This window comes from Daphnia magna, linkage group LG2 (assembly GCF_020631705.1).
Source record: "Daphnia magna isolate NIES linkage group LG2, ASM2063170v1.1, whole genome shotgun sequence".
NCBI classification, from domain to species: Eukaryota; Metazoa; Arthropoda; class Branchiopoda; order Diplostraca; family Daphniidae; genus Daphnia; species Daphnia magna.
This window is the reverse complement of record NC_059183.1, coordinates 889561-910800: the sequence shown is the minus strand read 5'-3', so window position 1 is coordinate 910800 and position 21240 is coordinate 889561. Positions and strand designations below refer to the sequence as shown.

Sequence of the window (21240 nt, the reverse complement as noted above, 5' to 3'; positions counted from 1 at the left end):
ATACGTCATACCATCAAAACTACTAGTCACAGTTCCAAATGAACCTTATATTCGTTATTTTCGTTCAATTTTGAGTAGAAATCAAGTGTTTTTAGCTGATGTTCGAATTTGGTCCAAAATCGCAAAAGTGGGAAGGCTATACCCTTCTCTGTTTGTCAAAATCTGGCAATTTGGGACAGGTCTCAAAACTGGACAAATCTAAGCCATTTTGATCAAAATTAAACGAGGATTTCGAATATCAGGTCATATTTTCATAATTCATCTTGGTTAATGAGTTATGAGTAGAATGAAGGCATCAGTTAATTTGACGATTTCCCTTTAATACGTCATACCATCAAAACTACTAGTCACAGTTCCAAATGAACCTTATATTCGTGATTTTCGTTCAATTTTGAGTAGAAATCAAGTGTTTTTAGCTGATGTTCGAATTTGGTCCAAAATTGCAAAAGTGGGAAGGCTATACCCTTCTCTGTTTGTCAAAATCTGGCAATTTGGGACAGGTCTCAAAACTGGACAAAACTAAGCCATTTTGATCAAAATTAAACGAGGATTTCGAATATCAGGTCATATTTTCATAATTCGGCTTGGTTAATGAGTTATGAGTAGAATGAAGGCATCAGTTAATTTGACGATTTCCCTTTAATACATAATACGTCATACCATCAAAACTACTAGTCACAGTTCCAAATGAACCTTATATTCGTGATTTTCATTCAATTTTGAGTAGAAATCAAGTGTTTTTAGCTGATGTTCGAATTTGGTCCAAAATCGCAAAAGTGGGAAGGCTATACCCTTCTCTGTTTGTCAAAATCTGGCAATTTGGGACAGGTCTCAAAACTGGACAAAACTAAGCCATTTTGATCAAAATTAAACGAGGATTTCGAATATCAGGTCATATTTTCATAATTCGGCTTGGTTAATGAGTTATGAGTAGAATGAAGGCATCAGTTAATTTGACGATTTCCCTTTAATACGTCATACCATCAAAACTACTAGTCACAGTTCCAAATGAACCTTATATTCGTGATTTTCGTTCAATTTTGAGTAGAAATCAAGTGTTTTTAGCTGATGTTCGAATTTGGTCCAAAATCGCAAAAGTGGGAAGGCTATACCCTTCTCTGTTTGTCAAAATCTGGCAATTTGGGACAGGTCTCAAAACTGGACAAAACTAAGCCATTTTGATCAAAATTAAACGAGGATTTCGAATATCAGGTCATATTTTCATAATTCGGCTTGGTTAATGAGTTATGAGTAGAATGAAGGCATCAGTTAATTTGACGATTTCCCTTTAATACATAATACGTCATACCATCAAAACTACTAGTCACAGTTCCAAATGAACCTTATATTCGTGATTTTCATTCAATTTTGAGTAGAAATCAAGTGTTTTTAGCTGATGTTCGAATTTGGTCCAAAATCGCAAAAGTGGGAAGGCTATACCCTTCTCTGTTTGTCAAAATCTGGCAATTTGGGACAGGTCTCAAAACTGGACAAAACTAAGCCATTTTGATCAAAATTAAACGAGGATTTCGAATATCAGGTCATATTTTCATAATTCGGCTTGGTTAATGAGTTATGAGTAGAATGAAGGCATCAGTTAATTTGACGATTTCCCTTTAATACGTCATACCATCAAAACTACTAGTCACAGTTCCAAATGAACCTTATATTCGTGATTTTCGTTCAATTTTGAGTAGAAATCAAGTGTTTTTAGCTGATGTTCGAATTTGGTCCAAAATCGCAAAAGTGGGAAGGCTATACCCTTCTCTGTTTGTCAAAATCTGGCAATTTGGGACAGGTCTCAAAACTGAACAAAACTAAGCCATTTTGATCAAAATTAAACGAGGATTTCGAATATCACGTCATATTTTCATAATTCGGCTTGGTTAATGAGTTATGAGTAGAATGAAGGCATCAGTTAATTTGACGATTTCCCTTTAATACATAATACGTCATACCATCAAAACTACTAGTCACAGTTCCAAATGAACCTTATATTCGTGATTTTCGTTCAATTTTGAGTAGAAATCAAGTGTTTTTAGCTGATGTTCGAATTTGGTCCAAAATCGCAAAAGTGGGAAGGCTATACCCTTCTCTGTTTGTCAAAATCTGGCAATTTGGGACAGGTCTCAAAACTAAACAAAACTAAGCAATTTTGATCAAAATTAAACGAGGATTTCGAATATCCGGTCATATTTTCATAATTCGGCTTGGTTAATGAGTTATGAGTAGAATGAAGGCATCAGTTAATTTGACGATTTCCCTTTTAATACATAATACGTCATACCATCAAAACTACTAGTCACAGTTCCAAATGAACCTTATATTCGTGATTTTCATTCAATTTTGAGTAGAAATCAAGTGTTTTTAGCTGATGTTCGAATTTGGTCCAAAATCGCAAAAGTGGGAAGGCTATACCCTTCTCTGTTTGTCAAAATCTGGCAATTTGGGACAGGTCTCAAAACTGGACAAAACTAAGCCATTTTGATCAAAATTAAACGAGGATTTCGAATATCAGGTCATATTTTCATAATTCGGCTTGGTTAATGAGTTATGAGTAGAATGAAGGCATCAGTTAATTTGACGATTTCCCTTTAATACGTCATACCATCAAAACTACTAGTCACAGTTCCAAATGAACCTTATATTCGTGATTTTCGTTCAATTTTGAGTAGAAATCAAGTGTTTTTAGCTGATGTTCGAATTTGGTCCAAAATTGCAAAGGGAACACCAACCCAACCCCCCCCATAATCTACCACCACAAAACTACAGTCACAGTTCCAAAACCTATATCGTGATTTCGTTCAATTTGAGTAGAAATCAAGTGTTTTAGCTGATGTTCGAATTTGGTCCAAAATAAAGTGGGAAGGCTATACCCTTCTCTGTTTGTCAAAATCTGGCAATTTGGGACAGGTCTCAAAACTGGACAAAACTAAGCCATTTTGATCAAAATTAAACGAGGATTTCGAATATCAGGTCATATTTTCATAATTCGGCTTGGTTAATGAGTTATGAGTAGAATGAAGGCATCAGTTAATTTGACGATTTCCCTTTAATACATAATACGTCATACCATCAAAACTACTAGTCACAGTTCCAAATGAACCTTATATTCGTGATTTTCATTCAATTTTGAGTAGAAATCAAGTGTTTTTAGCTGATGTTCGAATTTGGTCCAAAATCGCAAAAGTGGGAAGGCTATACCCTTCTCTGTTTGTCAAAATCTGGCAATTTGGGACAGGTCTCAAAACTGGACAAAACTAAGCCATTTTGATCAAAATTAAACGAGGATTTCGAATATCAGGTCATATTTTCATAATTCGGCTTGGTTAATGAGTTATGAGTAGAATGAAGGCATCAGTTAATTTGACGATTTCCCTTTAATACGTCATACCATCAAAACTACTAGTCACAGTTCCAAATGAACCTTATATTCGTGATTTTCGTTCAATTTTGAGTAGAAATCAAGTGTTTTTAGCTGATGTTCGAATTTGGTCCAAAATCGCAAAAGTGGGAAGGCTATACCCTTCTCTGTTTGTCAAAATCTGGCAATTTGGGACAGGTCTCAAAACTGAACAAAACTAAGCCATTTTGATCAAAATTAAACGAGGATTTCGAATATCACGTCATATTTTCATAATTCGGCTTGGTTAATGAGTTATGAGTAGAATGAAGGCATCAGTTAATTTGACGATTTCCCTTTAATACATAATACGTCATACCATCAAAACTACTAGTCACAGTTCCAAATGAACCTTATATTCGTGATTTTCATTCAATTTTGAGTAGAAATCAAGTGTTTTTAGCTGATGTTCGAATTTGGTCCAAAATCGCAAAAGTGGGAAGGCTATACCCTTCTCTGTTTGTCAAAATCTGGCAATTTGGGACAGGTCTCAAAACTGGACAAAACTAAGCAATTTTGATCAAAATTAAACGAGGATTTCGAATATCAGGTCATATTTTCATAATTCGGCTTGGTTAATGAGTTATGAGTAGAATGAAGGCATCAGTTAATTTGACGATTTCCCTTTAATACGTCATACCATCAAAACTACTAGTCACAGTTCCAAATGAACCTTATATTCGTGATTTTCGTTCAATTTTGAGTAGAAATCAAGTGTTTTTAGCTGATGTTCGAATTTGGTCCAAAATCGCAAAAGTGGGAAGGCTATACCCTTCTCTGTTTGTCAAAATCTGGCAATTTGGGACAGGTCTCAAAACTAGACAAAACTAAGCCATTTTGATCAAAATTAAACGAGGATTTCGAATATCAGGTCATATTTTCATAATTCGGCTTGGTTAATGAGTTATGAGTAGAATGAAGGCATCAGTTAATTTGACGATTTCCCTTTAATACATAATACGTCATACCATCAAAACTACTAGTCACAGTTCCAAATGAACCTTATATTCGTGATTTTCGTTCAATTTTGAGTAGAAATCAAGTGTTTTTAGCTGATGTTCGAATTTGGTCCAAAATCGAGGTTAATGAGTTATGAATAGAATGAAGGCATCAATTAATTTGACGATTTCCCTTTAATACGTCATACCATCAAAACTACTAGTCACAGTTCCAATTGAACCTAATTTTATAATGTTGGGTTCCCGATCAATTCTCGTATTATTTTTAATAACTATTAAACCGAATTCGGAAGTATGCAATAACCACACACAAAATAACTTGAATAGAAACAAGACAAAAAATAATTGGTACGAGATTACAATGATCAAGGGGTTTTGGAAGTTCAAATCGTATTGACGTAGGGGCTCGTGAAGGATTTATCCGTTCGTCTAGTGATTACCCGAGCTGCTAGAACAGAATAAACTTCATCTAAATTTTTCTCGGCCCAGCGAATATTCGATCGAATGCCGTCTAAAATGCCTTCCGTGACGGAGTGATCTAGTTTGTTGTCCTTGTTTTGTAATTCGAATATCAGCTGAGACATCTAAAAAGGATAAAAATTAAGTTAAATTATTTTGTTTTGATTTAGTACCGATATCCGGAAAAGGTACTAAGAGGAAACATGTTAGTACCTCATCTAAGTCTTCCGCGTTGCTTAGATGTTTTGCTGCCGAGGCTAGTAGCTTCAAGGTTTCCCCAGATCTTTTAAAACTTTTTCCAAATATAAGAAAAATTCCATGCAACATATTAGTTATCTGTTTTGTGCACACGGCATAAGAATTTGTTCATACTGTCGTTCTAGGCTCTCCCAATTATTTTTGATGAAGTTTAGCACCATCGAACGAGCCACCGGATTTTCAGCCATTTTTTCAATCGTTTTAAACGTTTCATGTGGATTCTGATCGATCGTGGGAGAAAAAACTCGCGCTAGAAGCTGTTTCAGCTGGCCACGGTGTGGAGTGCAAGTCATGGCAGACAATATTTTGATCCGTTGGGTAGATGAGAGATCACGTAGAGTTGCCCGCCATGCCCATTCCCACTCTTCTTTCCCAGCGTGTCGTATCACTACGCACCAGTTGCGCTCCAGATTTTCAAACATCGCCCTTTTTGCGATACCGTGTTACAACAAGAGTTAAATGGACTAGCAAACTTTAACGGTACCGTTTTTCTCCTGGAGTAATTGTACCGGTCATCTGAGCGCGGAAGAGACGTAAAACTTGATCTACGCATACTCCGTCACTCCAGTTATGACAGTCGATTCCGTCCAATGGATCGAAAGCATCAAGTCGTATTAAATTGTGGTATTCGTCCGATTCACCTTTATCCATTTTTTCATATTTAAATCTTCTTGTGTATTCCTGTAAGAAATAAAAGTCGTAAGAATTTAAACAAGACTGCTTGGCTCCACGACAAACCCCGAAAAGTTGATAGAGCGATTCATTATGTCTCGAGCGTTCCTTCATCCATTGCAAGTGAAACTGGCTCGTAGAACGAACAAACTCGTCGTTCACCAAAGTCAAATACTCAATGAGGTCCAAAACTGTTTCGTACTCCAATAGTCCGGCTACAGCCAGCGTGAAAGCATCGTCGATCAGTTGAGCCCGAGAAACTTTCGGAATAACAGTGTGATTGATCATTAGCTGTTTAGATAAGAGACGCCAATTGGATTTGTCGTATAAAACGCGGATGTAACTAGATGATTGTCCGTTTATGAAAATCCAACTATTCTCCGCATCTTCAGCTGCTTGATGTCTCGATAACGGTGGGAAATAGGGAATCTCCAACGTCGGACGGTCTGGCGTAAGCCAAATTCTCGGATATGTTCCTCCATGACTAAAATCTGGTCGTTTGGCGTCCGTCATGGCTAGTGGGATCCACCACAATCGGGTGTCCTTCCCATGTGAAGAATAGTTATAAGACATCGGAAAGGGCTCCTGAGAAAGTCTGATCCGGCCATCGCCAGTCTTGGAACAACGAACGATCGGATAGGATGGCTGTCCAGTCCACGAGTTCATTATCTTTGTTACATTCATTGTCCGTCCAAATTCACGATCTTGGTGAAGTTCTTCATCCAAAATCTCCATAAAACGTTGACTGTTGACACTCTGAAATTGGCTAAAAAAATGCAGTACAGATAAGAATAATGATAATATAAAGAGAGAAAATTACAGTCTGTACTGACAAACGTTCCATGTAGGTGGCGACTGCGATCTGGAAAGTCTCTTGTCCAACAAAGTTGCGTAACATCAGCAGTAAACCGTTTCCTGATCCCGCAAGGAAAGATACCACTCTGCTACCGTTTGCAATTTAAATGTTTCATAAATACCTTTACTATAACTGATGGCATCAAACATTCTATCGGCTTCGTCAGCCGTTTCCACCTGTCGGACAACGGTAAGAGGTTTCACATGCTTCTCTTCAAATTTCATTGCATTCCGAATGCCCTTCAACTGTGCGGCTTCAGGACGGAACGTTTCGTTGGGCATGGCCTGAATCCAACACAATAAAAATAGTAAAGCAAGAAATGAAAAGTGGTCCTTTTAATTAGTTTCGGCAATAAATGCCCTGTTGATTGCGCACGTGATTTATTATGTCGACTTCTAAAAAGCTGGAGAATCCTTCGTTAAACCAGATGTCGCTCCACCAATCACATGTCACCAAGTTACCGAAGAACTGATGCGCCAATTCATGTGCCATTATTTGAGTACGATAGAAGCGATCATCTTCACTATCTGTTTCCTCATTATGGTAAAGCTTGTCGTCACTGGTTTTTAAAAAATTAAGAAATTAAACTCCTCCTATATTTTTCTACAAAATCTATACCGAAATAGAATGAGACCCCAATTTTCCATGGCCTCAAAATGAAGGTCGATCGGAGCGGTTATGAAATCAAGTTTTGGTAACGAGAATGGTTGGTTCACGTATGTTTCCATATAGTGCAACATTTTTGGAGTGACCTCCATAATATGTTTGAAGTGTGGAAGCTGTTCCGGGCGACCCCAGTAGCGCAATTTGACAGTCCGGTCCCCGACCTGATAGACCTGCTCCAAATGCTGATAATCGGTTACAAACATGGCCAGCAGATAGGTGGGCATCAGCGGTGTTCTGGAAAAACTGGTCCACATCCAGTCCCGCGTGTTCACCCTTGTAGCAAAATTAAAAACTAAAATTGCTGCAACTGCTTTACCGTTAGGGTCATATATTGTAAATAGGGTATATGCAAATGAAATGAAGCATTCCCAGTGATTTTACGAAACATACAAATATGATAAGCTTTGCAACTTACATGGGAACGGTGGCCATTTCAGGCATGTTGGCCAGAGCAGACATGGCTTTGTTGTGACCGACAATGATATCAAACGTTGATTTGAAGCCTGGCTCGTCCAAACAAGGCAACACCTTGCGAGCTTCCGTTACTTGCATCTGCGTTCCTCCAAACCAACTGAAATAAAATCAGAGTTAAAAGTGCAAAACGTGAAAGCGGAATGCAAAATTAATATACCCTTCGTGGCAGCAAGAATCGTCATTTGTCTTGTAGTTTATCCTGTAAAATCCTTTACTTTCGTCTCTTACATTGGCCATGTAAAGTAGACCGATACGGTATCTTTTGCCCTTTTTCAAGCTTTGTTTGAGAATAATACTGAATTGTTGCCTTTCTGGATCATCCTGAATTCTCTGGAAGACACGAGAAACTGACACGAAAAGGCCGGAAAAACAAAGATCTTCTAACTGAAGAAATCGGTCATCGGAGAAATTGGTTGTCGTTCCGTTCCTGACGCCTAGAACTGGTTCTACACTCACGTCGAGTAGGGTAATATCGACTCCGTGGAACGTTACCACATTGGTAGAGGTTGTTGGCTCTAAATCGATGAAAACATGACCGCACAATCGCGGACTGCTTCCGCTAATAATCGGCAACAAAACCAGGTCATAATGAAGAGGCCGCAGAGACGAACCGATTCTTTGTCCATCGTTGAAGTTAGCGAATAAAGTTAGAACTAATATGAATAAGAAATGCATTCTGCGAATTGGGTTTGCCATGTTCCAATTTTAGAAAAAAATCGGTTCAAGGCCTAAAACTATTGGTTAAAAATTTAAATAGCGAATATAACTAGTAAGGAGACGTATTTTCGAGAGCACGCTGGTTAACGGCCCAGTGGTGACTGAAGAGATGCAGCTCTGATGGCATCACTATGAAGATATGCAAGAAATAAGAAATAAAAAAAAAGAAGAGAAATACCTTGACCGGCGATCTTCGAACCTGTTTTTCATCGAGAATTTTTACTTAGTAGTCTAAGTAAACGCTTAAAGTAGTTACGTAAAAAGAAAAAATAAACTGGAAAACAATTTGTAAATGCAAGTCAATTAAAGGCGATTTCATATCCTGCTGTTTTCTATTGTTCAAGTATACTGAGGCGTACTTCATTAGTCCGTGCATGATGACAAACCTAATGAACTAGCCCCTTGTTATCTCATAACCATTTTGAACATGTTCAAGGACTGAGCAACTTATACCTCCATGGTTGCTGAAATTTGTCCTTGATAGAACTCGGTTGCCGCTTCAAAAATTTGCCTGAACGAGAAAAAGGAAAAACACAAAACTTAAGAAAGAAATAATTGCTGAAAACCTGTTTAGAATGAGAGACATCACCCAAGTTAACGAAACTAAAGGAAATAAAATGAAAAAATTTCAAATTTACGAACTTGGCTCAACTGTGTCGTTGTACCTAGAAACCAGTAACAACAATTATCCATTCGTGGAAGGCTGATGACGAAACAGAGCAATAAGCATTCTTGATCGATGCGTAAAAATGATATGCGCAACAACAATTTCCTCTTCTATTGGCATGTATGAACATGAATGACATTTGACTGCATTTTGCTTAATTGTTTAATTTTCCTACAAACCAGCTTGGCAATCCACTCAGTTTCGAATTTATAATTAGGTTAATCCATCACAGTCGATAAGCAGAATAATTTTTTCATGAACAAAAAAACGTGAAGGATTCTACCTGATGCGTGCCATCACGACGTTACGATTGCTCAACACATCGTGGGAAGAAGAACCACATCAATATTATAATAACTTTAGTCTATTTTTTATAGATCCATTTCAAACTGATAATCGCAAAAAAAATAAATGATTCAAAACAAAGTGTATATACCTACGGGGACGTACCCTAAAAGCATCCGCTTCGGTAAAGATCTCGTGTCTAGATCGCCAAGACGACTTATTTGCAAAATGATGAATCGTGCAGACATTTTGCTTTTCTGCCGCAAGGATCTGGAAAAATTTTCCCGCCACACCCCCCACCCCCTCCCATTTTTTGTTGTTTTTTTTTACAGTTTAACCCTTGCTGCCATCTGTTAACAACTAGCCCGGAAGCATTCATCTCTTCGATCCTGACGAGATCTACTTGCCCTCAGTCGTCTGTCAGCCTTGATTTGGCTTTCGGGTACGAGGCATCTTGAGATCGTCAGTAACACTCAGCAACAGCTGGCACATACCTCAATTTCAGTTGCGATTTTTGGTAACTGTAATTACATTCCACCAAGAATTCCCCTTTCACCCAGAATCTCAGGTATATACAACCGAAGTAAAGTTGAATTCGTTTAGTCGCTGATTAACGTCCCAGAAGGTATCCATAGCACGATGTAACTAAATCCCAGCCCTGTACTTAGAAAAGAATTGCCACTAGCAAATGTTAGCAAACTTCCACCTTTCCCAAGAAATCTCTTGTCTCATCTAACTTAGCACACCTTATGCAAAAAGAGTATGTAAAGCTAGAACAGTACTTTACCTATCTGTATCTCGTTGTAATCCCATGTCATTTACTTTTAACATCCACGTTTGTAACTGAACTTTCTGACGGCACATTGTCTGATCTTGAGTAATTACATTCACGTAGCCAAGAGGACAGGTAGACAAAAATGCGATCTAGGTGTACCATTCCTCCCTTGGCACGAGCCGCCGTTGCCGAATTTATTGGCACCTTCGTCCTCGTTGTAAGTTTTGTTTCCTGATTACGTCTAAACAAAAACAAAAACAGGGGATTTATTAAACATTTTTCATTGCAGACTATTGGCAGCGGTAGTGTAGCTCAATCGCAATTGACCGACGGTGCAAAGGGCAACTACTTCACCATCAACTGGGGATGGGCTATAGGATGTTCTTTAGGAATCCTCGTATCGGCTAAAGCATCAGGTGATGCGATGTTGTTGTTTTCTTTTCTCAATTGCCATTGCTTCCGTGCACTAAGTGTAACCGCAACGGATAACATAACAGTTTCTGTCGATTCAATCAGGTGGCCACTTAAATCCGGCTGTGACAATGGCTCTTGCAGTGGGCAAAGATTTCCCGTGGAAAAGACTACCCGTTTATTGGTGTGCCCAATACTTGGGGGCTCTGGCCGCGTCCGGGACAGTCCTAGGCGTTTATTACGGTAAAATTCTATATACAAATAATATATCGCAATACATCTAAATATTGCGTTGTTTGCCACTTATTGCTTTCTGTAGAAGCCATAGCCATGCACAAGGTGGATGGTCAATTCCGCATAAACGCAAATGCTTCCGAGCCAGGCTCAGCCGCCATTTTCGCCAACTATCCAGCTGCTTATTCCTCGGTTATCACTGGCCTTATCGAAGAGGTAAAAGCTACATAAGTTGAAGAGTTGATGGCTATGGTAAATAATATAAATTCCCGATAGGTTTTTTGTACGACGATATTCATGCTTGTCATTTGCGTCGTGACCAATCCGAAACACTTGAAAGTACCAAGTTACTTGCAGCCAATTTACATTGGTTTCACCTTGTTGGCAGTTGGCGTAGCTTATGGATCTAATGGAGGCTACGCTTTGAACCCGGTAGGTCATTGCGTGAAACAATTAATAAATTTGGACTTGAATTAAAGGTTTGAAATGATGGCAGGCTCGTGATTTGGCTCCACGATTGGTTTCTTATCTTGGTGGATGGGGAAAACGAGTGTTCAGGTAAAGTGATTTTTCATTTGATTGCTACCTGTAAGCTGTCAGTTTCAGTCTTTAACACAGCATTCTTTCTCTGTTTTCAGCTTCCGTGGCTACAATTGGTTTTGGATTTTTCTTGTTGGACCCCATGTCGGAGCCATTATTGGTGTCGGTATTTTCCACTTTCTGATCTTGGAAGAAGACCAGACTCCGGAAACAGTGAATGCAATGGAAAATTCACAGGCGCCAATCATCGAATATGAATACCAAATGGCCAATGGTCTGGAAAACCAGCAGAATTTCAGTAAACTTTTTGAGCAACGATTCCCTTACCGCAGGGATGACGGAAATATTGGGAGTAACATCACACAAATTTAAAAAAAGACGAGTTTGTACCGTAATCTGCTACTTTTTTCTGGTTGCTTTTTGTAACCGCAATGTTTTATGGTAATTGATTCGCGTCGAACTCTTCTTGCGATACTTCAAATTTTATTCGATTTGCATTTTCCTTTACCGTGCTGAATCAGCCCTAGAGCAAAATATTTCCATTTTGTTATTTATGAATATCTAACTGTAAAATTAATTGATTGCTAGTGGATATTGCCCTCATTCCTTCAACCAGTTTTCTTGTCTTAAAAAACTTGACTTGTTTCAAATAAAATTATTTTATGATGGATAACCAGAAAATACTCACAATTATCTGTTGTCATCTCTTATTGTATAAACAACATTTTGCTTAATTAATTTCTTACTCGCATTATACCCCGGAATGGGTTTCCGACACATCTATCCATCATCACACCTGGCGGGGGACTAAAATATTAACTTTTCTATAACGTAGTCTACATTATTTAGGTTAAATAGTCAGGTGCCTATAAAATAGGCCACGTCCTTCCTTACGTCGGAGCGAGGACTGCAAAACAATTAACACAGGCATGCGATGAATTTCAATCCATTGATGGCGATAATTGAGCCATACATAAGGGAAGACGGCTCTAGGGAAGTTGACCTCCACCTATGCATGATAAGGAACCACCTGATTTCTACAGTAAGAAGTTAGTAAACAGAAAAAGGATAGCAAATAAATGGAAAATATACAATTTTCTATTTTTGTTATTAATTGTTTAATTCTTATAAGCTGTACATCTCGATAGCGCAGCTTGCCACACCACTTTCTTACTTGCGAGTGACAATATGTTTTAATAATTTTCACATGGAAACTAACTAACTAACACCACTAAGAGAACGTTCACACCTAGGAAAAGTAAGCTTGAAACTGGGCGTTGATTATGCATGAAATGACAAGCAAATACCTGATGACAATTAGTGAAAATACGTACTACAACATGAAAACTATTAGCGCATCACGAAATGGACGAACAACCTTGTTAGTAAGGAATAATTTATAATTCGTTGTATCCAGACAAACTTACTGTAGGTGGAAAAACCTTTGAGCTGTCTAGTCAAAACAATGTCGTTCATAAACGAGCGATCTTGTCTGAGAAGTCACGCTGGTGTGAAGGACTTACCGATCGAGTATAGGTTTATAGGGAGGAAAGGGCAGACGTTGGCGATATGCTGTCAGGTTGTATCACTCATTGACGAAAAGATTGAAGGACAGGCTGGATTCGGCCTCGTCTTTTAAGGGGATTCGCTGACAGATATTTTTCAGATTTGCTTGGCACCTTTGAGCAGTCGGTTCTAGGTGTTTGGTTCGTCTGGCTTCTCGTGTTGAATTATTCACCGGATATCATTCTCTAACACCAGTAAACCTGTAAGTTAAATGCCGTCAATTCCTGTCATTTGTAGATCCAGACAGATAAAATTGTTACTACCTTTCGACTATGTCGTTTCACTTTTCCTGCTCCACTTCTAATTCCATTTTTGCTGTTTCCATTTGCTGGAATAGATTTTCCACGAAAATGCCTGGTCTTTTTGAGTTTTGGAATAGGAAAAAGAGGAGAGATTCGACATTGTCGTCCCAGACTATGTTATCCTGTAGTGGGACTGATCCCTCCCTCACTCGGGCGGCGTTTGCAGAATTCATAGGGACCTTCGTTCTCGTTGTAAGTTCTTACTCCGTTTTCATTGGAATACGGTCATTTAAAATGTTAACTGAACTTTGTGTAAATCTAAGGCTATAGGCAATGGCAGTGTGGCTCAGTCGCAGTTAACGAATGGCGAAAAGGGCAACTACTTCACCATCAACTGGGGATGGGCTTTAGGATGTTCCTTGGGCATTCTCATATCCGCTAAAACATCAGGTATCGATTATTAGTTGATTATTTGTAGTTAGCTACTCCCCTTTATTAGATAGCCGGCCCTTGATGATTGGTATCAGAGAAACAACCCTTTTCAATTACTTTTCTTTTCACGAACCAAGGGGGTCACATAAATCCGGCCGTGACGATGGCTCTGGCGGTAGCCAAAGAATTTCCATGGAAACGGCTACCTGCATATTGGTGTGCACAGTATTTGGGAGCTCTCGCAGCGTCTAGCACGGTTCTAGGAGTTTATTACGGTAATTTCAGCTGGCAGTTGGCTAAGTTTCGTTGATTTCAGCTCCAAAATGTGTTGATCTTCCCGCTTTACGTAGAGGCCATCATGAACGGCAAAGTCAACGGGGAGTTCAAAATCCAAAAGGATTCTTCCGATCCGGGCTCAGCGGCTATTTTTGCTAATTATCCAGCTCCATATTCATCAGCTAGTACTGGCCTAATGGAAGAGGTAGGGGATTTCCCACATTATCTTACTTATTTTATTCCATCGTGATTTCTCCTCGTCTTCTCTCATGGTTCTAAATGTTACAATTTGTCGCAAGATTTTGTCCACTGTGGTCTTCATGTTGGTTATCCGTGTGGTAACCGATAGGCAATCAAAAGTACCCAGTTTTCTGCAACCGCTTTACATTGGGTTCACTTTACTGGCAATCGGCGTGTCCTATGGATCGAACGGCGGCTATGCTCTGAATCCGGTTAGTCCTTAATTACGGTTCATGTTTCAAGTTTTTTAATCTGTTCATGTACTCTATCTCCTAATGGACGAAAAAAAAAGGCTAGAGATTTAGCTCCTCGAGTTGTTACACTTTTCGCTGGATGGGGAAGCCATGTTTTCAGGTAGATAGTTTCATTTCCCTCTGTGACTCGTAAACCGCCCGATTTTACAATTTTCACTTTTTTCAGCTTCCGTGGATACAATTGGTTCTGGATTTATCTGCTGGGTCCTCACGTTGGAGCCATTCTAGGCATAGGCATCTTCAATCTCTTCCTGAAGTCGGATGGAACAATGGACGACACAAGATCAGAATCTCCTTGTATCGATTTAGAAAATGGATATGGTAAAGAGCTTGATGTGATCTGGCGGTTGAACGAAAATCGTGACATTGAACCCGATATGAATAAGCTGGATAAAGAAAATCCTCCGCGGTATAGCGTAGCCTACGCTAGCAGCAGACCGCAGTTAGGCCGTGGCCTATCGTGTCCAGTCGTCACCTCGAATAGGTAGACGGGACTTTGTGGCCAACTTCCATGAAGGACGCGCCCTACATGCTATTTTAAATGTTTCTTAAAATTATTATACCTACTGCTAATTTATATTGTTTAGTTAGTATTTAAATATGCTAATTTCTAGTGCAATACAACACGTCTGTCTCAAAGCTCAGCGTGCATTCGATTATCGATGTTCGGTGTCCGTTCTCCTGCTACTAAGCTATCGGTAATTTCTCAAACAAAGACGTACTTACAGTAGAAAAGTGCAGTGTTTATTCGGAATTTGGATACAACAAACGATGAAGTTTGTTACAACAGAATGTAAATCCTGTTGGTATTTAGTCATCCTTTTAAAACTCCAAAGCAATTAAACAATCGTCTCAGCTGTTCGGAATAAGGGGTAGCAGAATTGTTGTACGTCTTTATCAAACGTGATTTGATGTTATCCGACCTTTCAGAGCATCTCGTTGGCGAGACGATTCCGGCACTATGCCAATGTTCCGGTTCAGCTCAAAGAATTGCGGACTAGATGCGCAGTTCACATCAGGCCACCTATAAGAAATAAAGGGAAAAAGTATAATTTATAGAAATAACATATTTTAAAGAAGGAAACTTAGTGAAAACGGATTTTTCATGCAAGTACCATTGGCAGACGAAGACTTCTTGATTGAAAATGGTGCCATTTGGGCATAGGAAAGAAGCCTTGATGGGATCGGCATCCGGAACGTTTGTACACACATGGAAAACTTGGCAACGAGTCTCGACATCAGCGTAATAGCCTGATGGTATAACAGTAGTTAATCAATCGGATAACCTTTTCTTAATTGCCTTGTCGGCTTTGGCGTATTAAATGAATGGCCTATATGTTACCGTCTTTTTGACCAGTGCATTTGAATGAAGTCGTTGGTATTTTGTCTAAAATCGGGTAATCAAATTCAGGTTCGCCAGGAATAGACTCTCTAAAATCCCAGAATGCGATCTCTTCATCGATTAGTTGTTGCTGTTGTTGAGCTGGAGCCAAAGAGTTTTGGTCCGCAAGAATAGCTGGAAAACTTTCCCCAGGCTGAATTTCTTGAATTTCTAATGGAGCTGGATCTTGTTCAATTTGATGCTGAACAGCTTCGGACGGTTGAAAGGCGATAGCAAAATTCACTTGATAATCCTCTTGATTGCTGCTGGACGGTAACAATAAGGGATTAGTTGGCGGTACGTAAGAATAGCCGGAGTTAATCCGCATTGTCCGTGATGCCACGGGAACGTTCGTTTCAGATGTGATCTGCGTGTCTGGTGAAGAAACTGAACCGAATCCGATATTCTGCCTGTTGCGACGGCCAATTCGTTGGCCATACTCCTGGGCAGAAATGAACGCTGCTACCAAGATGATGGCTAACAAAATGCAGAACAATTTAGATTAAAAATAAACCTTTATACAGCCAAAATGATCATCACTTACCGGCCGAAATGTATGTTGCACTCATAGTGATTTTCGCCATGGCGACTACGGCAGAAGAGAGAAGTGAACAAGATGTAAATCCACTAACTGCCTCCTGCTTTTATACTTCCTCTTCATCCGGAACATATATTCTCCTGGTGGGTGAACAGTGGACGAAAACCAACGAGATTGCGAGAGCGATTGGCTACGGCTTCTACGGTGATCTCTGCCGCCGGAAGGCGTCGTTTCCTGTCCCTCGTTTCTTCTGAAGGGCGACCGTGAAGTCTATTTTTTTCTTCGTCGATCTACAAGGCAGAATGGGAAACAAAAGAAATATTATATGTTACACAGGGGGGAGAAACGCGACGGAAGGAGAAAAAAAAAAAAAAAGCGAAAGCGAAAGCGGACCATGAGAGAAATGTCCCTCTCACGATTTAATCACATATCGCTTGTATATAATACCATTAAAGAATAGGAGCGTGTAAAGGGAATAATGCGTCCGTCCCAGCGGGTTAACTTCTCCTTCGGGAGATTCTTTTACTGTCGTGATAAAACGAAATCTCCAACTGTGAATAAAAACCAAAAAATAAAAGAACGATTTTTCATTACAGAAAACCAATTCAGCAGCTCTTTCGTTACTATTGGTTTCTATGTTAACCGCAATGGACTCGGAGAACGCACCGGAAGTCGACCAGGCTATATACATACCAAGTTTAAACAATTACATTAATTTTACCCCGATTAAGAATTCGAAAATCCGAATGCTCTTCCAACTTTGGCGGGCGTTACAATTAGGCTGATGAGTCTTAAGCGACTTTAGAAAACGATAAGAAAACTTATTCCTGCGTCGCGTAAACATAAACTTTAAACTGAAATTGAGCGCAAAATGATCGAAAGTTTTAAATTATTTAACGACAGGGTATCCGTCTTTACTTTACCTGAGGTGAAAAAGCATATGTTAGTTATTGCAAAGGTAAAGTTCATTGCCAAGAGGGGCCCCAATAGCAACGCGCTGAAGAACAACATAACGATGCATCCAGCCTTGGGAAATATAGTCACTAATTACACGATAGTAATTTATGCGAGTTTCAACATACAACAAGGACGTTATTCTGCAGGCGAATAGAAGCCGATAGCAAAAATTCTTACCTTAAAAACACATCTACTCAAGTCTCATCTTTGTTTAGAAAATGCAAACCAAAGCAGACGGTGAATTGCTGATGCGGAATTGCACCGCGTCTTTTGCGATGCTGTTTGGTTTGCTTATCAACCAATCAAGTTCTAGTTGAAACCCGTGACTTCCGCCATTGTTAAAACGATGCGAATCTTGATGTTTTGTCGTTGTTATTTCTTTTTCCAAGGTGCGCCACGCCACATCAACAACAATCCAATACTTTACATGATTCACCGTCTTGCGCCGTTCTATTATTTCAAGGTCCTCACGTCCGCCCATCAAGTGCTTGGTGCCAAATCAATAGTGCGAAACGGCGATTGGTTGACAGTTCCTTGTTGAGCAACATTGCGCAACTCAACGTCAAATCCAAATATCGGATTGAACGAGTATGCAATTTTAATTCTTTGTTTTTTTATTGGTTATATCTTTGTTTACGATCTGATTGAAGCGCAGATCCTTTTGGCTCTACGCTACTCGCATTACAAAACAACGGAGACGAAAAAAAAAACTTCCCCGTACGTGATTAAAATAGAAAAATTTTAGACTTCAAACACCGACTTCTACTTCAGATTCCATCGGTTCTAGAATAGATTGCGCAGACGTCGCTAGATTGGTGGATACCATCGTGGCCGACGCGCCAAACCGTGCTGGCTTACGGTGCATCATGTAGCGTTCAATCCACTTTAGCAAAGCCAAAACAACGTCGGTGTTGGGTAATCGTCGGTCAGCTGCCGTGCTGATTCCCATGTCCGAACCAACACGAAACGTGGCCGCAATACCTAAAGAGAATGTCCACGAAGCCAGACAATCAAGCGAAAAATGGGGAAGAAAAAGAGAAATTTAAGAAAAAGTCCCCACGTGTCATTATGGCAGCCGGCAAAATTTCATCAACTAAAAATTACGTTAACTCGAATAATGCCTGTACCTTTTAAAGCGACTATGGCATCTTCATCGCCAACATCGTCGCCGGCAAATATAATGCGGATGCGCTCACTCCAATCCACTCCGAAAGCCGTGCGCAGAATGTAAATTGCAGCGCGGCCTTTATCCCATTCGACGGGCGGCTTGGCCTCCAGGGCACACAGAGCTGGAAAACAGTTGAAGCCAAAAGATTCAATCATGCTTCGAGCTTTGGCAACTAAATTCTCTCGGGCATCTTCAGGTGCCTCTCCTTTATTGTACAATCGGATTGTTATTATCGTTCTGTCAATAATAGTCATACTAGTAACTATAAACTCACCGGTAGTGGAAAGTCAATAAGACGCCTTTATTTTCTACCCACGCGCCATGACAACAAACTTCTTCCTGCAACTTTTCCATCAATTGACTTATTTTCTCTTCGTACTCTGTTGGCATGGGGTGAGTAAATTTCGTCCCATCCGGATGGAGAATCTCGAGGCCGTGATTACCAGCGTATGTGATGTTCTCAAGGGCAACCATTGACTTGACGCTGGCCACACTTCGACCAGAAATGATGGCCACGTAGACATCGGGACAGTTGGACAGCCGTTCCAAAACGCGTTTAGTTTCGTTCGGGATAATGGCCATGTCAGGATGTGGAGCAATAGGCGCTAGAGTACCGTCGTAATCCAAAAGGATGGCCAACTTGTCGCCACCGCTGAGATAGTCAGATAGGAAGCAATCGAAATCTTCTGGAGTCGTTAGCATTTGGCCAATTTCTTCTACCGGTGGACGTAGAACAGGTATCGTTTCGCCTAACAGCGAACTGTCCATGGCTTTGAGAAATCCCACAGTCCAGGCATCGACATCGTTCATCTTTTCACGTTTCCTCAGATGAGTCATTCGAACTTGGCGCTCGTCCAGCGACATACTAAGAGCTCGATGGATCGTTTCAGCTGCCGAATCCACCTCGTACGGATTGACGATCAGAGCTTCGTGCATCATCTCACCTGCTCCGGCGAAAGGCGACAGGATCAAGACGCCCGGATCTTCAATTTGACAGGCAACAAACTCTTTTGCCACTAAATTCATTCCATCCCTTAGCGGAGTGACTACACAAACGGCAGCGTCTCGGTAGAAGGCCGCCAATTCGGCCTGCGAAATGGATCCGTAAATGTAGCGAATAGGGGACCAGTTGGCCGTTGAAAACTGCCCATTTATCTTGCCAACAAGCTGATCCATTTCTTCTTTGAGGTCTTGATATTCTTTGACATCAGTACGAGATGGTACGGCAATCTGCAAGAAAATAACCTGCTCGATATACTTGCTGTGTTTTGTTAGCAAATGTTCGTAAGCTCTTAGACGATGAACCAATCCTTTGGTATAGTCCAAACGATCGACACCCAAAATTATTTTCTGGGGAGATTCCTTTACAACTCGAGGAGCTTCTTCCGCCATTTGAGCGAACCTAAAAACCAGTGAAATTGAGTAATTGAATATAAACATAGCCTTTAAAAGGTTAAATAATTACTTGTCAAAAGGGATGCCGATGGGAAGAGGGCGGACTGATATCCTTCTACCATCGTGGTCAACCATGAAAGTCTTCCTGTCCACTTTGTAATCGAATTGGCGCTGGCAACAATCCAAAAAGTTGAGACAATAGTCCTCAATGTGAAAGCCAACCATGTCACAACCAAGCAATCCTTCAAGCACTTGATTAGCCCATGGAAGCAGCCGGAAAATGTCCCAAGGAGGAAACGGGATATGAAGAAAGAATCCCAATTTTATACGAATGCCTTTCTCTGTTGCTAGCTGAACAAACGATAATAAACGAACATTCCCAGTTACGAAATGATAGCGAAACAGTTGCCAAAATAAGTTGTGTTTGTGACAGAAAATTACCTTGCGAATGATAGCAGCTGCCAACGTCAGATGGTAGTCGTGGACCCAAACGAGTGGAAGGACGTCTTTTTCTTTTTGGACGAGTCGCTCAACGGCTTCCATGGCTTTCTTGGCGAATAGCTGATTCATTTCCAGATAAGCCTAAGTTAATCATAAAAATAATTAAAGTTTTCCTAATTTGATATGTTTAAGAGGTTGTAAGTCTTACTTTCCAGTGATCGGCGAAGAAAATGGCTCGGTCGGGCATCGAATGAAACAAGGGCCAGAATGTGCCATTGCAGCAACCATTATAAAATTGGTCAAAGTGAACTTTTTCCATAAAGACGGGTACAATCTGGCATAGAAATTACACTCCTTTATAAAAGCCTGTTGCTAAAGTGACATGGACATTGCTACAAATTACATACTTGGTTTGACAATAGGTTGGCAAATGGTGTGGAATGACTATCCTCTGATTCTGGAATTGCAGGTTCTTCTTGTCCAGGTTCGAGAAAAATTCCCGGCCATCCGACCCACAATCCATTACATCGGGCCACAACTGGAGCTACTGCCGTCACCAGTCCACCGGCACTGTTCAGTTAAACAAATCGATTTGTGCTAACTTGCATCTTGGAAATTTGTGTTAAATCTTACCTGAACTTACGAACCAGTTGACCTTCTTCATTTGGTTTGAGAACGAAAGGTAGGCGATTGGAAACTACAATCAAAGCCTCTCGCATTGCTTGCGATGAGGCATTAGCTGTTTGCGTGGCCATGACGACTGCGAAACTGGTACGATATTAGGTTGCATTTATGGTAGATGGGGCCTCATCAACCTTATGTCTAAAAATCCTTGAACCTTTTGTTTTCGACTACGTTTTTTCATAAAGTATAAGTAAAGGAGCGCGTACGCCCATTTCGAAAAATTTATTGCACCAATAGATGTTTGGTGCTCGAAATCTTGACTGCATTTTTGGTTATTGCACCGACAGGCT

General features: G+C 40.1%; 5 protein-coding genes across 7 annotated transcripts; 2 read left to right on the top strand and 3 right to left on the bottom strand.

The window, feature by feature from the left end:
• Positions 1–4517: 4517 nt before the first annotated feature.
• Positions 4518–10338, bottom strand: LOC116917831 (aminopeptidase N). 2 transcript variants are annotated; one of them, XM_045168946.1, is made up of 13 exons: positions 10204–10338; positions 8918–8975; positions 7905–8858; positions 7689–7844; positions 7226–7546; positions 6983–7166; positions 6729–6891; positions 6585–6666; positions 5818–6517; positions 5564–5760; positions 5194–5505; positions 5035–5113; positions 4518–4946 (listed from the first exon to the last, which is right to left on the bottom strand). In XM_045168946.1, exons 3-13 carry the CDS (start codon positions 8441–8443, stop codon positions 4746–4748), a joined length of 2934 nt encoding a protein of 977 aa, XP_045024881.1. In that variant the 5' UTR covers positions 8444–8858; positions 8918–8975; positions 10204–10338; the 3' UTR covers positions 4518–4745. The 2 variants fall into 2 exon arrangements, with proteins under 2 accessions (XP_045024881.1, XP_032779315.2); XM_032923424.2 differs by having other exon boundaries at positions 7905–8850.
• LOC116917840 (aquaporin-3) lies at positions 9939–12049 on the top strand. The gene is made up of 8 exons (XM_032923436.2): positions 9939–9984; positions 10312–10408; positions 10481–10607; positions 10708–10845; positions 10922–11052; positions 11113–11268; positions 11333–11394; positions 11475–12049. Exons 2-8 carry the CDS (start codon positions 10334–10336, stop codon positions 11746–11748), a joined length of 963 nt encoding a protein of 320 aa, XP_032779327.2. The 5' UTR covers positions 9939–9984; positions 10312–10333; the 3' UTR covers positions 11749–12049.
• A 902-nt stretch (positions 12050–12951) lies between these two features.
• On the top strand, positions 12952–15025 carry LOC116917838 (aquaporin-9). The gene is made up of 8 exons (XM_032923435.2): positions 12952–13144; positions 13280–13436; positions 13508–13634; positions 13754–13891; positions 13967–14097; positions 14192–14344; positions 14425–14486; positions 14553–15025. The coding sequence occupies exons 2-8, from the start codon at positions 13293–13295 to the stop codon at positions 14872–14874; spliced, it is 1077 nt and encodes a 358-aa protein (XP_032779326.1). The 5' UTR covers positions 12952–13144; positions 13280–13292; the 3' UTR covers positions 14875–15025.
• Positions 15026–15108: 83 nt separating this feature from the next.
• Positions 15109–17379, bottom strand: LOC116917843. 2 transcript variants are annotated; one of them, XM_045168952.1, is made up of 6 exons: positions 17229–17379; positions 16753–16856; positions 16312–16595; positions 15729–16244; positions 15502–15637; positions 15109–15410 (listed from the first exon to the last, which is right to left on the bottom strand). In XM_045168952.1, the coding sequence occupies exons 3-6, from the start codon at positions 16349–16351 to the stop codon at positions 15284–15286; spliced, it is 819 nt and encodes a 272-aa protein (XP_045024887.1). In that variant the 5' UTR covers positions 16352–16595; positions 16753–16856; positions 17229–17379; the 3' UTR covers positions 15109–15283. The 2 variants fall into 2 exon arrangements, with proteins under 2 accessions (XP_045024887.1, XP_032779333.2); XM_032923442.2 differs by lacking the exon at positions 17229–17379 and having other exon boundaries at positions 16753–16934.
• A 479-nt stretch (positions 17380–17858) lies between these two features.
• On the bottom strand, positions 17859–21175 carry LOC116917833 (alpha,alpha-trehalose-phosphate synthase [UDP-forming] 2). Its single transcript, XM_045168947.1, has 8 exons — positions 20900–21175; positions 20674–20836; positions 20475–20600; positions 20267–20407; positions 19896–20176; positions 18705–19832; positions 18390–18634; positions 17859–18243 (listed from the first exon to the last, which is right to left on the bottom strand). The coding sequence occupies exons 1-8, from the start codon at positions 21019–21021 to the stop codon at positions 18011–18013; spliced, it is 2439 nt and encodes an 812-aa protein (XP_045024882.1). The 5' UTR covers positions 21022–21175; the 3' UTR covers positions 17859–18010.
• Between the last annotated feature and the right edge of the window lie 65 nt (positions 21176–21240).

Excerpts from the sequence above, each read along its gene's own strand:
- LOC116917831 (XM_045168946.1), bottom strand. The coding sequence starts at position 8,443 with ATGGCAAACCCAATTCGCAGAATGCATTTCTTATTCATATTAGTTCTA. Across the intron at positions 7,167-7,225 it reads TGGGGTCTCATTCTATTTCG|TGACGACAAGCTTTACCATA; the intron begins GTATAGATTTTG and ends TTTAAAAACCAG. Across the intron at positions 5,761-5,817 it reads CGCTCTATCAACTTTTCGGG|GAATACACAAGAAGATTTAA; the intron begins GTTTGTCGTGGA and ends TATTTCTTACAG.
- LOC116917840 (XM_032923436.2), top strand. The coding sequence starts at position 10,334 with ATGCGATCTAGGTGTACCATTCCTCCCTTGGCACGAGCCGCCGTTGCC. Across the intron at positions 10,409-10,480 it reads TTGGCACCTTCGTCCTCGTT|ACTATTGGCAGCGGTAGTGT; the intron begins GTAAGTTTTGTT and ends TTTTCATTGCAG. Across the intron at positions 10,608-10,707 it reads CGTATCGGCTAAAGCATCAG|GTGGCCACTTAAATCCGGCT; the intron begins GTGATGCGATGT and ends CGATTCAATCAG.
- LOC116917838 (XM_032923435.2), top strand. The coding sequence starts at position 13,293 with ATGCCTGGTCTTTTTGAGTTTTGGAATAGGAAAAAGAGGAGAGATTCG. Across the intron at positions 13,892-13,966 it reads GGTTCTAGGAGTTTATTACG|AGGCCATCATGAACGGCAAA; the intron begins GTAATTTCAGCT and ends CGCTTTACGTAG. Across the intron at positions 14,487-14,552 it reads TGGGGAAGCCATGTTTTCAG|CTTCCGTGGATACAATTGGT; the intron begins GTAGATAGTTTC and ends CACTTTTTTCAG.
- LOC116917843 (XM_045168952.1), bottom strand. The coding sequence starts at position 16,351 with ATGGCGAAAATCACTATGAGTGCAACATACATTTCGGCCG. Across the intron at positions 16,245-16,311 it reads TGCAACATACATTTCGGCCG|CCATCATCTTGGTAGCAGCG; the intron begins GTAAGTGATGAT and ends GCATTTTGTTAG. Across the intron at positions 15,638-15,728 it reads ATGCACTGGTCAAAAAGACG|GCTATTACGCTGATGTCGAG; the intron begins GTAACATATAGG and ends TTATACCATCAG.
- LOC116917833 (XM_045168947.1), bottom strand. The coding sequence starts at position 21,021 with ATGGCCACGCAAACAGCTAATGCCTCATCGCAAGCAATGCGAGAGGCT. Across the intron at positions 20,408-20,474 it reads TCTTCGCCGATCACTGGAAA|GCTTATCTGGAAATGAATCA; the intron begins GTAAGACTTACA and ends TGATTAACTTAG. Across the intron at positions 20,177-20,266 it reads CAGCTGCTATCATTCGCAAG|CTAGCAACAGAGAAAGGCAT; the intron begins GTAATTTTCTGT and ends TCGTTTGTTCAG.